Source organism: Pinus tabuliformis, chromosome J (genome assembly GCF_031772625.1).
Source record: "Pinus tabuliformis cultivar Carrire ecotype Pingquan chromosome J, CPIR1, whole genome shotgun sequence".
NCBI classification, from domain to species: Eukaryota; Viridiplantae; Streptophyta; class Pinopsida; order Pinales; family Pinaceae; genus Pinus; species Pinus tabuliformis.
In genome coordinates this window covers 789,881,400-789,898,991 of record NC_142295.1, presented here as the reverse complement: position 1 = coordinate 789,898,991, position 17,592 = coordinate 789,881,400, and the positions used below count along the sequence as shown (strand labels likewise).

The following is a 17,592-nucleotide window of genomic DNA, read 5'->3' as shown; positions in this document are numbered from 1 at the left end:
CCACCAACTCTTTTGCCCTGAAGGCTGCTACAATGTCTGTAATCAATTTGTGTGGACAACCAAACCTTGTGAAAATGTTTTCTATCAAGAACTTCATGACAACATGGTGATCAAATTTCCTAGTAGGGATGGCCTCAATCCATTTAGTGAAGTAGTCAGTGGCTACTAAGATCCATCTGTGCTGGCCACTAGAATGTGGATTAATTTCCCCTATGAAATCCAAGCCCCACTACTGGAAAGGGCCACTGGCATGTATTGGCTTCAAGGGTAAGGACTTCAACTGTTGTTTTCCTTCAAACCTCTGGCATTTGTCATAGGATCTTACAAATGAAAAGACATCAGAAAACAGAGTGGGCCAATAATACCCAGCTCTGAGGATCTTGTGGGTTGTGGTTTTCCAATAGTGATGTCCTCCACAGATGCTGGAATGAAACTGATGCATGACCTCCACAAACTGTTCAAAAGGATTCCAGATGGATCCCTCCAATAAAGCAAGTTTTCATGAATACAGAACTTGGTTGTTCTGAGCTTAATAGTCCTAGCTTGGCTTGAACTAAGGCCTGGAGGAACTTCTAGCTTCAACAAAAATTGAGCTATTCTAGAATACCATTCACAAGAAGCTAGATTCTCAGCCAACAACCGGTCATGTCCTACTGTTGCTTCTTCTGTTTGTCCATCCTCTGAATTTGTACCCATGCAGTTTATGTCAAGCATTTTGCAATTTTCTTCAGCCATTAGCTGAGCAAGGCCCTGACCCTTGACAAGCTTGGTGGGCTTCAATTCTATGTTGAATTCAATAAGCTTTGCAATCCATTTAGCCCTTCTTCCATCAACATCTGGCTGCGTTAGGACATCCTTTACTGAAGCAGAGGGCACATATGCAATTACCTTGGAGTGCAGAATGTAGATTCGGAAAGCTTTTAAAGATTTGATAAGAGCATAAGCCTATTTTCGATAATATCATACCTTAGTTCAACATCCCTTAAGGTTTTGCTGAAAAATGCCACTGGATGCTCTAAATCCCCATCATCTTTCTACAATAAGACTGCTGCAAGGGTGTCACTGGAAGCAAAGGAGAAGATATGGAACTCCTTGCTATAGTCTGGGTTGATCAAAGTGGGGGCTTCCATAATAGCTCTTTTGATGGCTTCAAAAGATCTTCTTGTTGCATCAGTCCATTTGATTTCTGATCCCTTTTTCAGCATAGAGGTGATGTGTTTTACCAATTCTGCAAAATTAGGAATAAACCTCCTTACAAAATTTATTTTTCCCAGAAAGGATTGGATGTCCTTTTTTGATCTTGGGACAGACAAGGTCTGTATCGCTTTCACTCTCTCTGGGTCAATCTTGACACCTGCAGTAGAAACAATGTGTCCTAAAATATTGCCCTTTTCTAAAGCAAATTCTGACTTCTTAGGATTCATTGATATCCCAAACCTTCTGCACTTCAGAAACACTTTCTTCAAATGATGCAAATGATCTTGATGGGTGCTGGAGAACACTGTTATATCATCCGGGTAGACGAGGACAAACTTATCCTTCTCTCCTACAAATGCTATATCCATGGCTCTCTGAAAGGTAGCCCCAACATTCATCAGCCCAAAGGGCATCTTAGAGTACATAAAAGTGCCCCAAGGAGTGGTGAAAGCAGTCTTTTCTTGGTCATCTAGATGTACAACAACTTGGTTATACCCTGAAAATCCATCCAGGAAAGACATAACTTTGGCTCCTGAGACTTTCTGTAGCAAATGTTCCATCTTTGGCAGGGGATAGTTGTCCTTTCTGGAACATTTGTTCAGGTTCTTGAAATCAACACACAACCTAATTTCTCCACTTTTCTTCCTCGCCACTACCAAGTTGGCTACCCACTTTGAATACCTCAGAGGAACTATGATTTTGGCAGCCAACAATTTCTTGATTTCTTTTTCAATTAGAGGGAGGAGCAAAGGATTAATGAGTCTCAGCTTCTGTTTGAAAGGAATGGTGTCTTTCTCCAATGGGATCTTATGCTGGATGATATTTTTGTCATAAGTTTTAAGGTCACTGTATTCCCAGGCAAAGACATCAACAAATTGCTTCATTAAGGTGCAGTACTCAGAACTTTGGGCAGCAGACAAATGGGTGGACAGATTTATATACTTTGGATGATCTGGACTCCCTATGTTATGCCTATGGATTGCAGACTGATTTTCTTTTTGGGCAATCTTATGAGGCACATCGTTATGGTCAAACAACTTCTCTAGAGGCACTAGCCCTTTAGGTATATGATTTCTAGGCAACTGAACAATGTTGTCTTGGCCAATTCTGTTCCTTAGCTGGGGCTGGGGACATTCCTCCAAGGTTTCATTCTCTTGATCAATTTGCATTTCAGAGAATTCATCAATGACTTGCAGAAACCTCTTTACTTCATCATCATCCTCAAAAACTTTCCAATGCTGAACGTTATCAGGCAAGGATGGTCTATATTTTACCTGGACTTGATAAGACAATCTAGGGGGCATGGGAGGGATGAACATGCTAGCAGACATAGCAAGGGAATCAGCAAGCTGATTTTTTACTCTAGGAATATATGAGATACAAAAGCTATCAAAAGATTCTTTGAGTCTCCATACCTCATCTCTGTATGCTTTCAGCCTTGGGTGCCTTGCTTGGAACATTTTGTTCACTTGTTGAATGATGAGATCAGCATCTCCAAACACCTTTATGTCTCTGATTCCTATGTCTTTGGCAGCGTTTAAGCCCAATATCAGAGCCTCATACTCTGCTATATTGTTGGTGACTTGAAAAGTCAGTTTAAAAGACAAATGTGTGCTTTCTTGTTTTGGAGACACCAACACCACTCCTGCTCCTGCAGTTTCCTTTGAACAGGCTCCATCAAAGAACATATCCCGAGCCTGTGTCCCTTCCTGTTCCATGACCTGGCATACTGATTTCTTGAGCCGCACCGAGGCCCTAAGGGATTCTTCAATTTGGAGAATACATGCTCCAAAATCAGTGTCCATAGCGTAAATGGGATGATTAGTGGGATTCTTCTCATCACTAATGATATAGGCCAGCCGAGCTTCCCTGTATAGTCTTTTGCTTTCTCCTCTAAAAACTGGGACAGTGGCATAAGACAAATCATTTTGCAAGGTACCACCCAACCTCTTAATCCACCCTCTGGAAAGTAGCATACCAAACTTAGGGGGGGCATCTGCTACCACAATATTCATCATCATGCTCTTCATGGGCAGCTGAGTTAGGGTGATAGCCAGGTCTTTGATTAACCCCGGACATTTCACCTTCCTTGAATCAAAGGAGAATAAGTCATGATAAGGTCTGGTGATATCAAGGCCTAACTTTTCCATGACAGCTTTGGCATCAGATTATGGCTGGCACCGGTGTCCTGTAGACAGTTGTGGGGGATTTTGTCCTGAATTGTCAAGGAGACATAAAATGATGGGGAATTGTCATCAGCAGGTTCAGTCATTGGGCTAAGCACAACTGCAGGTTTATCATCTTGTAAATTCACATAGTCATTGGATGTTTGTGAGGCTTTTATCTCAAGGGCATCAAGGATGGGCTTCTTAAAGACCTCACTCTTTACAAGTTCTATCAGAGGTACAAATATTTTTAACTTCTGGACTTCTGATTCAAAGCTGAAAGGGGAAGGGGACTTGTCAGGGCCTCTTACCTCTTGAGCCGGTGTTTTGAGGATGATGGGATCAGCTGTCAGTCGCTTTTGGTTGCTGGTCTACTACTTTGTGGGGGTAGCAACTCTTTGGGTAGGATTCTCTTTGACATTACTCGTTATTGACCTCAAGTTATATCTTTGCTGGTCTTCATTCTGTAAAACAACTTCTCTGTCCCACTCTTGACTGGTCTAGTCCCTGAGTAATGACTCCTTGTAGGCAGCTAATGTAAAAAAGGCAGCACTTCCCTTGTCTTCCATGCAGTGAATCTCATCCTCTTCATCAAACTGCTCCTCCTCCATGACTATGTTATGGAAAGGAGTCTTAACCCTTTGTTCTTCACTGGCCTCTTTGCCTCTCTAAATGATCTGCAATTGTTCATTTGCTCTTTTGAATGGATTTGGATTTCTAGGAGCAAATGTATTAGGAAGCCTTGCTTTCCCAGAACTCTGCTCAACCTTCAGTTTGGATATTTCAGCAACCAATGACTCTATCATTTTAGTCATTTTGTCTATTTTGGGTTTTGAAGATGAAGAAGAAGAGGAAGACTCACCTCTTTGCCTCCTTCTATCAGCATGTCCTTTGATTTTCTCTGCAGCCATGATATTGGATTCCATCTCCAAGGCCGCATCTTGCATTTCAGCTAGAGAAGCACATCTTCTCTCTCTTAATAGCAGGAAAAAATCATAATCAAAGGCATTGGCATAGGTGAGTTTGGCAGAGGTGGGGGTAGGCTTGACTTCAGCTGGTATCTTGCTATACATACAATTGAATCTTTTATTAAAATCAGACAATGACTCCCCATTTTCCCTTTTCAGGTTGCCAAACTTAGTATGGTGGTATAACAGGTATTTCTTATCTCCCCAATGCTTTAAAAACACATCATTTAATGCTTCAATGTCTGCTATAGACCTAGGGGTCAGTTCTCTAAACCACTTTCTAGCCTCTCCAACAAGGCTTTGGACAAATACTATCATCCACACATCATCTTCACTGATATCTAGGTTATCAGCATAGATATAAAAAGACTCAAGGTATTGTTCACCTGTTACTCCCTCTGTCCCAGTGAACTTAGACATGTATTTCTGATATTCTCCTGCAGGCATGGCATTCAAAGGAATAGGTAGGACCAGGGGTCCATACCTAGTAGCTATGATTCTCTCCATTTTGGTGGGCGCTTGTGGACCTGCCATGATTGGGGTAGATGGAAGGGTATTGGCAGTCTGGATGATAGAAAGCTGAGAAATGAAGATAGGGCTAAAGGAATATGATGGACAGGAGTGGAGGTTTTCTGTGGGATAATATCCGAAGGGGAACTTATTGAACAAGGAGCTTTATGAATATCTAAGAGTATTTCTTCACTGATAGTGCTAGGCTCTATATTTTCAACATGTGCATGCTCAGTTACAAGCCTTTCTTGCAGAGATACATAAGATTGTTTAGGCTTACCTGATCCTGATGCTCCTTTTCGTGATATCTTGCTTTGCTTGATAATCTTCTTAGGGTCATGCACTGGGTCAGCTGGTGATTTCTGAGGATTTCTCCGAGTGTGTCTCACAAATTGATGCAGAACTGTGATGTGGAGTTCTCAAGAGGTTTGGCCTCCAGTAGAGTCACCAGATAAATGATAACAACCATAAATGTGTCCAGACTTTGTCTATCATCAAAGTTGAATCTGTGTCATTCTCCCAGGGAAGCTGAGCTTCAATCTCCTCTCCCAGGCAACGGTGCCAATTATGTTAGGATTCCAAGAAACTCTCCTAGGTTGTAGCTCGAAGATGCCTAGTAACATATAAATTAAACTATTGTTGCAGGTTTAATGGAAGGAATGATGGTTTGGTTCAAGCCATATAACCACTTCTACTCTGTTTCAATCTAGACATGCATGAACACCCTCAGACTACAAGGCTTTAGACCACCAATGCTCACAGTTTTGATATTAGTTGTGTTAGCGCTTGAAATTTCACCTCAGGCTGAGAAAGGTAAACCTCAAGGCAACATCAAACCACTTAGCCTCGTAGCTAGCCCTACGGGGCAGGAGAGGGCTCTCTCCGGTCTATCTCGGTCAAAATCTTCAATGGGCGAGATAACCAATAGGGTAACACTGATTTTAGGCTAGTAAACTGATCAAAAGGGTTGATTTGGGATTTTTAGGGTTTTTGGTGGCAAATTGAGGAGTAGCAATTTTGGGTGCGGGGATAGGACACAGTTTCTGCAGGGGGTTCTTTGGGGCGAGATAGGATACAATATTGATGCCTTAGATTGAGGTGAATGGATGAGAAAGACAGGTGAGGAGCTAAGGAGAGCAAACAATAACTTTGAATTCTCCTTAAACAGTAGAAAACATTGAAATTAAACAAACTTAAAAGCAGAGCATGACAGTCATGAATTCTACTTTAACACTTCATTTGTTTAATGTGCAGAAGGAAAAGAAAGGAAATGATTCACATAACACACTTACAAGTACATAGATAAACACACCATCAATACATGTAACCACAAGAATCCCAAAAAGGACTGCAAAACCCTGGTCTTCCTTAGCCAAAAATTGCAGAGATACAATGAATAATACAATGATAGCTTCTCCCTCAAGAGTCCAACCATGAAAATGAGCAAGAAAGTACATAATATAGATCATCTAACCTCTTTCCCTACCTCCATGGGTCGAGCTCACTATCCTAGGAGCTGTTTCAACCACTTCTAAACTAAGCACTACAAACTAGGCAGTCAAAACAACTTGCCTCTATAAGCTAGGAAACCAATTCATTCATTTAATTTTCACCTTTTTCATGAATGAATATTCTAGAAGAGGTACATAAGAGTAAAAGTGTCATAAAAGTACATTAATTACATCAAAGAGGATAATAATCCACCCCAAAAAGTCAAACAGGGTCAAACTGCGTTTTTCTGAGCTGTACACTGAAATTTGGAGAAGTTTGCCTGACGGGTCGCGCGCCTCTGCCTGACGGGTCGCACACCTTTGGGACCACATTTGGGGCACTTCCAGGTGGCCAAATTGAGCAAGAGTAGGCTTGTTGGAAAGGTCTGTGAGTCTACTTTCCAACCCAACTGGAATTTCTGAATTTGGTGGTCATTTGCCCCTCCAAAATTGCAATCTCCCAAGACTTCTTTCTGTGTCTCAAAAATGTGGCAGAAAGTCATTTTTTGCTTGTTTTTTGACTCTCTGGAGGCCCAAAACTTCATAAAATCTCAAGTCCATTGATGAACATATGTAACTTCTCATGACAAAACTAGAAATGCTGATTTTTTGCAAAATGGAGTTGCCAGGATGAAGGGTCGCGCGGGGGGTGAGACCCGTTAATGGAGAAAACCTGTAATTGCCTGAAAAAACCAAAATTTACCCAAAATACTCAAAATTTCTTGGGATTTGTGCTGTGGCTAGGCTATTTAGTGCCTTGGTCCTTCAGTGAAGCCTCGGCCAAGATATGGAGGGGATCGGGCCTCTTTCTTCTTTTTTGTGCCTTGGCCTACCGCCTTTGGAACATTTTCATCTTTGCTTTGCACACATGCATTCTTGCCCAATAATGGTTCTTCATGCTCCTCATCAATTTATTCTCTTGGTTGGCCTTAGCCAACAACCTCTCCAAGTGTGCATTTACCTGGATGAGCATGGACTCTCGCTCAGTGGGCAATAGATCATCGGGTCTTCTCCGGTTCAAATTACGGTCACTACGAATCCTCCACAACTCATCAAGAGCTTGTTCATCCTCCAACTATTTGTTGCGCTGCTCCAGGTATGAGATTTTCCATTGTGCCCCCTCTAATCTCCTCTGCAAGGCATCATTTTCAGCTCTAAGGTGCTGAATGATCTCCTTTGACTCTCGGCTAGGAGAACTGACATCAAGATCAATAAGCTCTATATCCAGAACACCTGATGGTCCCTCATCAATCTTGGGATGTTTGCCCCTCCCTGGTACCTGTGCTGCTGAAGAAAACGAGGCCCCTTCCACCTGATGTGGAGATAACACTCGCTGAGCCGATGAAGAAGGCGAGACCCCTTCCACATGCTGTGGAGAAAGTACTCGCCGAGCTGCTGCAAATAAGGCCCTATGGCCTCTCTGATAAGTAACCAAAGGTGAGGAGCTAACATGTCTAGTGACGGGGATGTCATGCTGCTGTGATGGTCCTCCCTCCTCGTGAATAACCTCAGGATGTGGCGGTGGTGGTACTGTGAAAAGCTCACGAGAAATGAACTCCTCCCATGAGATGCCCTGCTGAGCCAACTGATGTAATACTACAAGCTGAATCAAACCATAATGGTAAAGGCTCCTATACTGCTGTGCCGGGCTCTTCCTCTGCATCATGGACACCATCCTCTCAATGTTCTGATAGAAGAAAACAGGGATGTTCATCATCCGTACCCGTGTGAAGTGCATCAATATGCGAATATGGTACGAATATACCTGTGAAAATCTGCCCTCACAGGTAAAATAGAGCATGATGAGCCTCATCATGGGAGCATACTCACTCCTGAGAAATCTGAAGGGAAACACTCCTGTCAAGTGCCTCATGAGTGTTGGTCTAACGAAAGGCTCAAAATGAACACTGTCCAGCACCTTGCGCTTATTCCATACCTCTCCGACATTAGGTATCCCTGTGGCCTGTGAGATCACCTCGGGTGTCAATGTAAAATCCACCCCGACAAGGTTGACATGTCCATCATGCAAGTGTAAAACAAATAGGCGAGCCAACTCTCTGTGGTGCTGAATCCGAGAGATCCTCTCACAAAACTCATAGTAAGACATGTACTGGAAACATGAGACTGCCATGGGACAAGCCTGTAAATCTGCCAAAGAAGCGGGCTCCTCTCGCCTATGGTGACCACCCTTTCCACCCTTATGAGGCCTCCTCTGTATCTCAATCTCTGAAGCTGATGCCTAGTCATCACTCTGCTCATAGCTTTCGGTTTCTGACATTGTTTAAGGAGCAGAGTGGCCAAAATGTACTGCTGTTTCTGCCTTGTAAAATGCTGATTTATATGCTGTTTCAAGGGGACAAGGAGCACGTGGGAAATGTTAGGGGAGGGACACTTTTAAAGGGAAAATGGGGAATAAATATATAAAACAGGGATTCAAGGGAAAAAAACATTGCAAAAATCATTGCATATGCATAATTATATACATTGTTTACATGGGTAATGAGAGGTAGGGTTAGGGTTTAATTTTTCATTTTTTAGGGAAGAGGGGTAGGGTTTGGATTTTTCTTTACAAATTTAAAAAGGGAAATTTACATAGGAAGACAAGGAAAATGAAATGGGAAATGGGGAAAAATGATTACAAGGGAATACCCTAAAACAACATAAAACCCTAGGTATATTTTACAAATTTAAAATGCAGCAACATGGAGCTTTTCTCTTGCACATGGAGATCCTTTAAAAATGCAATTAAGATTCCCATTGACCATAACAAGCAACCATTCTTAAGTTGGAAAGCCTACCTTAGGCAATTTGGCGATTTCGGAGGGTCCTTGGATAAATTTGCAGTCGGTTTGGTAAGCAGGTCGCTGACGTGTCACGCGCCTCACCCAACGGGTCGCGCGCCACTGACGGGTCGTGCCTGTTGAAAAATTACACTGCCGAAACGCGCTTGACAAGTCGCGCGCCTCTAACGGGTCGCGCACCTGGTCTGACGGGTCGCGCGCCTGTCCAGCTCTCAAATTCGCTCAAACACTCGCCCAATCTCTCTTGCAAGTGAGTTAGATGCACAATGAGGGTGAATGGAGGGAGATTGGGCTTTTATAGCTTTGATTTGAAATAATTTCATGCCCAAACCCACTTTCTAATGTTTTTCTTTGGCACTTTATAAAATTGACCATTTTGGTTTCCTTTGTCCTGAAATTGACTCATTTAATGCTTTTGCTCGATACTTTTTGCAGGGATATCATCTGAGGGATCTTGGCAAGGGAGCCAGGGTTACATGCTGTCTTTGGAAGTTTTTTGAAATTTCATCACTTTTTACAAAAATTTGAAAAATGACCTTGGCTTTAAAAACAGAGTTTTTAAATCCAAGGTGAAAATTTACTGTACAAGATAGAAATTTGCGAAGAAACACCTTTGAAATCATCCCTCTGGCTTGCTGGGCACTTATTGACCTTCAGAGACATGACTTTGTAAATAAACTTGACCAAAACCCTAGACCTAGGAATTTGACCTCAAGACAAGACAAGACAAGTCTGAAAGTGACTAAGGACTGAAATAACTTGATCCAGCAATGCCAAGAGGGGGACAAAGACACCAACTCCTCCATCAGGGTTATGGCATGCCTAATGGGATGCAAAAATTGACACTGATGAGACACCTACTTATGCAAATGCAAAGAGCTTTGATTACTGATGGAGGGCGACAAGACCGACTCTAACAAGTTGAATATGGAGAATACTAACCACACCAGCAGATACACAAAACCATGTGATGGTCAGCTACAACTAGTACAAAAAATTGCAAATCCAATCTATTAATGCAAAGACAGGATGACAACTCTCCTGCATTAGATAGAAAAAAACCTGAGCAACCTATTCAGTGATGCATTCAAGATTCTAACACATAGATAAGATGACAGTTATCTAGTGCTAAACATCAAGAGATCAAGAACACAACATATCAGGTACAATCTTATAACATAGGAAAATGGACAGTGAGCAATTAACAACAAAAGAAGCTTGTATTTGCTGAAAATGAAGATGAGATGAAGCAAGTAACAAAATGTCTACAATCTCCAGAAGTTGAACCTTACATCAAATGCCAACACTGATTACATCTTGCTCCTGGATATTTATAAATTTACATTACAATGGCACCTAGCCGTTTAGGTATGGAGGGGTATTAATTGACCACCAACTGCATTTAGTTGTCTGATGGAGTCTCTGAACGAGGTTGCTTGCTTTACTGTGTAAATATGATCCGCACAACTACTGTGCTGTCCTTTAGGTGGTTGGAATGCTTGCAGCAGCGAAGTCCATGACTGATAAATTCTGTTTCAGAACCGTGCTACGTCCTTTTCTCCCTTTGGCCATATTTTTTGTTTAATGTGGTTGTTGGGGATCTTACTGTAACCGATCCTGGCAGAGCTGGTCATTTCCTTCTTCGGGCAATAGAATGGTCATAGGACGTGGGATGCATGGGTAAGTGGACAATTTGGGTGAGCGAGAAGAATGACCGTCGGATCGGGGAGATGAATGGTAGAGATGGTTCAGCGAAAGCTATAGACCGAGGTGGGAACGGGGTGCGTCAGTGTCGTTGGATCTTCAGCGGACAGATCGGACGGTCATCGGGCGACGGAGTTGCATAGGCGTTTAACGGGCGAGGGCAGTTTGGTCGGGCGGTAACAGTTTTCATCGCACCACTTTCGGGCACTAAGTGGTAAATGCCCGAGGCCGAGCGATTCCACTCAATGATCGACACATAGCAACGGATGAGAGAGAAAAACCGCTCTCATCGCGCGCTATCGCTCGATCAAGTTGCCTGCGCGATGTATGCGAAGACCGTCAGATCTGGCGGAGATGATCTGATGGTGGAAATTGGTCGAGCGGGTCACCTTTATCGGGTGTGATGTGGGCTGTTAGATTGTCAGGGAATGATCAACAACGGGAAAGCGATGAGGGGTTTATGAGCGCGTGAGGGCGTATGGGTAAGGTTTTATGGTTGGTTTGGCTTTGCACTTAGAGCTGGGGCCAAAAGGGACTTTGTCGGATTTTAGAAGGTTTATTTAGGGAATGGGAAAGGTTTAGAGGTGAGCAGGGTGAAGGAAGAAAGGGAAAAGTGACCAATGTGAGCCCCCTTTGGACACAACCAAACAGACCATGCTTCTTTCTGACCTTAGAAATTCAGCGCTGCATAGCAGAGCTAACAACAAGAATGTACCCAACCAAAAACCTTGAAGAGTTTAAGGGGATTCTTGGGTCTCACTAGCTACTATCATAAATTTGTTCACAATTATGGTCGCATTGCTATACCCCTCACTAACCTTCTCAAGAAAAATTCATTCCTCTAGATTGCTACAATACAACAGGCATTTATGGCTGTCAAGCAGGCCATGTGTTCCACTCTAGTATTGGCACTACTCGACTTCACCAAATCTTTTGTGATTGAATATGATGCTTTAGGTATTGGTATTGATGTTGTCTTAATGCAGGAAGGTAGACTCTTGGCTTTCACCAACCAACAACTGAGTGGGAAACATCTGGGACAATCTACCTATGAGAAAGAGATGACGGCCATCTTACATGCAGTAGATACCTGACGACCATACATATTGGGGCGACGTTTCCAAATCTGCACAGACCATCAAAGCGTCAAATATTTTTTGGAGCAACGTCTATCATCGCCACAACAAAATAAATGGCTGGTCAAAATTTTGGGATATGATTATGAGATAATTTACAAGAAAGGGCATGACAATGTAGTAGTGGATGCTTTATCACGCCAATTTGAGGATGAAAGAACCCTGCTATCAATCTCTCTTCCCTTACCAGATTGGATTGAAGAAGCCCACAAGGAATGGTTTTCACACCCCTCTCTCTCCCAACTCATTAATAACTTGAGAGAAGATCCTAATTCCTCAGTTACCTACTCTTGGAAGGATGAGATTCTTCGCTACAAGGATCAAGTAGTTATATCACCGACATCCACCCTCAAAACTCGCATTTTGGCAAAGTTGCACTCATCTCCCACTGCGGGGAATGCAGGCTTTCGTCGTTATTTCTTTTGGATGGGCATGAAAAATGACATTCTTGATCTTGTATCTAAATGTGATGTGTGCCAACACCACAAAGGAGAAACATTCAAGTTACTAGGAACCTTACAACCATTTCCAATCCCTGCCTCTATCTAGACGAATGTTTCTATGGATTTCATTACTGGTCTCCCAAAGTCGGGCAACAAATTTGTCACCATGGTGGTTGTGGACAGACTTTCTAAATATGCTCATTTTTGCGCTCTACCCCACCCATTTACCCCCACTTTGATGGCTCAAGATTTCATGGACTAGATCTTCAAACTGCATGGAATGCCAACTTCCATTGTGTTTGATCGTGACCAGAATTTCACCATCAAATTTTGGCAATAACTTTTCAAGCTACAAGGCACCCAACTCCAACTAAGTCTGCCTACCATCCCCAAACTGATGGTCAAACTGAAGCAATAAACAAATGTTTGGAGACATACCTAAGGTGCTTCACTTAAGAAAAACAACATCAATGGGTATAGTGGCTACCTTTAGCTGAATGGTGGTATAATACTAACTATCATGAAGCCACCAAGATGACTCCATATGAAGCAATGTGTGGCCAACTCCCACCTTCACCTATTTCTTATATCCCTAGATGCTCTAAGGTGCAAGCAGTTGATCAACTCCTACAGAACCATGCTGCCATGCTAGCTTGTCTCAAAGATGATTTCCATCAAGCCCAGAATCAAATGAAGCAACATGCAGACCAACATAGTTTAGAGCGCACATTTCAAGAAGGGGATCAGGTATTCCTGCGGCTGCAACCATATAAGCAAACATCGCTCAAAGAAAAGGGCTACTAGAAATTAGTTCCAAAATTCTATGGACCTTATCAAATACTTCAATGCATTAGAGCAGTAGCCTACGAGTTGGCCTTGCCACCAACTTCAAAAATCCATCCAATGTTCCATATATCATGCCTCAAGAAAGTGGTGGGGAACAATTGCAGAATTCAAACCAGTCTACCCGAATTGGATGAGGAAGGTTCACTCTGGATCCAACTTGAACAAGTCCTCGATACTCGTGAAAGACATCTGCGCAGCCGCACGATCAAGGAAGTCCTCGTCAAGTGGAAAGACACCTCTCTAGAAGATGCGAACTGGGAACCAACCACTATTCTTCAGCAGTTTCCGCAGCTTCAGCCTTGAGGAAAAGGTTGCTTTTGATGGGGGAGGGCATGTTAGGGTCCAACCCTAACCCCTTTATTTATGTAATAAACCCAATAGGGTCGAGTCATAGTCATAGTTAGTTAAAGAGTTAATAAAGCCCATATTAATAATTGTAAGTGGTTAACTCGCATTTAAGAAAGGGACCACAGTTAGTTGCAAACGGGCCATAATTAATAAATAAAGTGGTTAACACATGTTATGCAAAGGACCACTAGTCGTTAGGTTATTGAAGGTCATTTAGCTATAAATAGTTGTAGTTAGAAGAGAAAGATCATCGAGTCTTATTTTGTAATCGAGCTCTGCTCTATAGGAGGTTGCCCCCTCGAAGAGGCAAGTGAACACTGTTTTCATCTCTGAATAATAAAATACTTGCTGTTTTTCTCATTTTATTCTATGTTCTGGGTTTTATTTCTTCACATCAAAATGTATAACATATGTCCATGGGTGTTATGCTCTTGACCTACGAGCCCAGTTTGGGGGAGATGTTGTAGTGTCCTTAATGAATGTAACCTTTTATTATTTTTTTATTGAGCCTATATGTAAATGATTACAACCAAACATTTACACCACTACAACATAACCCCATACTGGCTGTAGAGTGCCTCTATGCGCAATGATAATGTGGGCATTGAAAAGGGAGAAGCTTCTTGATAAGTCCACCTTCCCTTTACTATTTCCAAATTGTTTAGTCCACCTTTCAAGTTCATTTCAACGCACATCTTAACCACAACTTTCACATGTATCTTCTATTTCAACACTCGAGCCTAGCCAAAGATTTCACATAACCCCATCCGCTTCTCTTTTCTATATCTTCAAACCCAAATATCTTCCCTCTTATGAATCCTCAATCTTGGTTCTAGTAGGATTTCCACACCCTATCACCAACAATTCTTCTAGTGTGAGAATATGTTCCTTTGGTTCATGCCAATTATGCAACCCCAAATCCAATCCCATTAACATAGATTCAAGCTCTTTCTTAGATGGAATGGCTTTCTATGTCTTCAAACCCTAACATATTCCTTCTTATGAATCTTCAACCTTGGTTCTAGTAGGATTTCCCCACCCTATGCCCAACAATTCTTCTAATGTGAGAGCATGTTCCTTTGATTCACACTGATTATGCGACCCCAAATCCAACACCATTAACATAGATTCAAGCTCTTTCTGAGATGGAATGGCTTTATAAAATGGAGAATTAAAGGTTGAATATAGAACACGACACGCCGAAAGTGGTGGGGTTGGGGCTATTCCCAATGTTGGATGGAAGATCGATCCACACACTAGTGGGAATGTGGGGCTAGCACTAATGTTGGATGGAAGAACGATCCACTCACTAGTGGGAATGCTATCACCAGGATTGTGCTTACCAAGATTGTGCGAAGCTTGGTTGAACTTGGATGCCCTTTGGGATAGTTCATTGAAGCTCAGTTGAACTTGAACGCCAACCCCTCCCCATGAAATGATTGTGCAAAGTTTGGTCCAGCTTGGATTATTTAATTTCCCTGAAAGTAGCTCCCATCCTCAACCCCTCTCCCTAAAATTTGAATTTATAACTTAGTTGACACTAAACCTCATACAAACCAATTAATTTATACCTCATAAGTAATATTTAACAAACTTCTTTGATCTATTAGTAAAATGATAAACTCCCTCTACCACATTCATTGACATAGATGAGAGATGTACCACCGTTTTGTACAACCTACATCCTCCTCTCATGTTGCCACTCGGTAGATATTAAATTCCTCACTGGTCTTCGTGTGTTTTCAGAGGTTTTATCATTCTTAAAGTATTTTGGCCCCTCCGAAATTCGTTTGACGATCACCATGGACGCTGCCTATAACGGATCTCTTGGAAAATCCGCTAATCTCTTCGTGCATTTCTCCCGTCCCATTATAAAATTATGTTAGCTCTATTTTTGTTTTGTAGTGTAAAGAAATACTTTAATTAAATGTAAACTTAAATAATATTTTTGAATTAATTATAAATTTTGGATCTTATTATAAAATTTAGTTAGCTCTATCTTAATTAGTCAAGCGTAGATTTCAAGAGATAGTTTTGAATCGTAGATTTCAAAAATATTTTCAGAGATATTTTTGAATTAATTATAGATTATCTTAATTTTAATAAATTTGTGTAAAGAATGAATTAATTATTTAATGGTAGATTTCAAAAATATTTTCAGAGATATTTTTGAATTAAATATAGATTTTGGAAATATCTAAAAATTTACAACCCATTAAATTGGAATTCCCAGATTCAATGACGCAAAACACACAGTAAATTTTCAGCTCTTGAGCTATATTCATTTTTAACAATGGCTAGTGCGAAAGTTACCACAGTAAAGACAAAGAAACTTACAGTTCCCGCAGATTTGTCAAGTTCCCCAACTCTGGCGGTATAGTCCCGGATAAATCATTCGAATCAAAACTCCTGCAAAAACCAGAACAAACCTGTAAGCTATAGTCCATCCTTAAATATTTATTGATTCATCGACGCGAAATGAAATTGAAGCAGAGAAATGAGATTACAGTGATATCAATTTGGTGAGCTTCCCAAACTCCTTTGGAATTTCACCAGACAAATTATTTGCTCCGAACGACCTGCAACATCAATCCAACAGAGATTCACAGTCGAATCCTCCATCAAAAACATCAACGGCGAAGAATCAATGACTTACAGATATTGAATGCGAGTCAAGGAGCCCAGCGATGCAGGGATGGATCCATGCAGAAGGTTGTACCTTAAATCTCTGCGAGTTCAAACAGCACAGTTAATTTTGATAAAAATTTTCGGGTTTTTCATTTTTCGAACTGGTTTTTCATTTTTTGAATTGTGGTTCACCTTCAAAACAATTAATTCTTATTACTACCAAACCAAAAATAGCGAACTTTCAGAATTAGCTTACAAGGTTTGCAGGTATGTGAGATTAGCCATCTCTGGCGGAATAATTCCGGGCATTTCTTCGTAAAGAACTCTTCTGCGAGCAAAAGCAGAAACACAGAGCCATGAATCCAGATTTTCCAGTACTCTAACTTTTGGAGAATTGATGATCTGACTTACAATTTACGGACATGGCAAGTGGTATTTTTGTTGTATGGACAGTTGCAGATGACACCAAGCTCCCCCTGCAAGTTATCAACTGTATACCAGGAGGGATCGCGGCTGCAGGGGTCCACGCTGAAGTTCCATTTGGTGATCCCCATCTTGCTTGCTATTATTCTTAGAGCCTTAACTGTTTAAAATCAAAGCTTGTAATATGAATTCCCAAAAGTGATATTAGATTGAAAAATGCATGCAAACGGAATTCGAAGCCTCACCTTCCTTTGGATCGGTGACTTGAGCGGCTACGCGAAAGAAGTAGCAGTGATACAGCAAGACGGCATAGCAGAGGACGAGGAGAAAAACTGTGGAACGCGAAGGTAATTGAAAATCGCAGAGATTTCGCCTACCCATTCTGAAAATGCTTGGAAATTGAAATTGCAGATGGCTCAGTGATTTGTAGGCATTCAGTATTCTTATGTATATGGCAGATTTAGAGAATATTCAAAATTCTAGTGAAAAAAGTATCTTGAAATTTAACGGTAAAAATAAGATTGGACTATTTTAAAATATTTCTAGAATTTGCCATGATGTGATTCAAATAAATTTAAAATATAAACATCATTGTGAGATATTACAAATATTTGTGATCCACATAAATTCAAAATATAAACAACTTATTGATTTAAAAAAGATCAGAAATCTGAGTATAAGTTCATATTTTTACCAATGTTATTAGGTTTTTTTCCATTCAAATTGAAAATGACTACCGAATATATTTACAAGTCTATTGATATTTACAAGTTTATTGAGCCATTAATATGCGATATCTACAAGTTTATTGAGCCATTAATACGCGGGGCAGGGCATCTCACTGCTGAATAATATACCTGTTTAAATCCAATAATCGTTTAAATCTAATAATAGACATATACTGCCAAACTTATTAATGGATCAATAGACTTA

General features: G+C 41.1%; 1 protein-coding gene across 2 annotated transcripts in view; it reads right to left on the bottom strand.

The window, feature by feature from the left end:
• The window catches only part of LOC149229088 (putative LRR receptor-like serine/threonine-protein kinase At1g56140), a 531,024-nt gene extending 513,944 nt beyond the window's left edge, over positions 1–17,080 (bottom strand). Inside the window, exons 1-6 of one of the 2 annotated variants that reach the window (XM_089378459.1) lie at positions 16,905–17,080; positions 16,648–16,819; positions 16,493–16,564; positions 16,265–16,336; positions 16,116–16,187; positions 15,946–16,017 (exon numbers count right to left, since the gene is read on the bottom strand). In XM_089378459.1, the coding sequence (XP_089234585.1) occupies positions 15,946–16,017; positions 16,116–16,187; positions 16,265–16,336; positions 16,493–16,564; positions 16,648–16,819; positions 16,905–17,040 (596 nt within the window). In that variant the 5' untranslated portion in view covers positions 17,041–17,080. The remainder of the gene's footprint in view (positions 1–15,945; positions 16,018–16,115; positions 16,188–16,264; positions 16,337–16,492; positions 16,565–16,647; positions 16,820–16,904) is intronic. The other variant, XM_089378458.1, reaches the window with a different exon arrangement.
• Between the last annotated feature and the right edge of the window lie 512 nt (positions 17,081–17,592).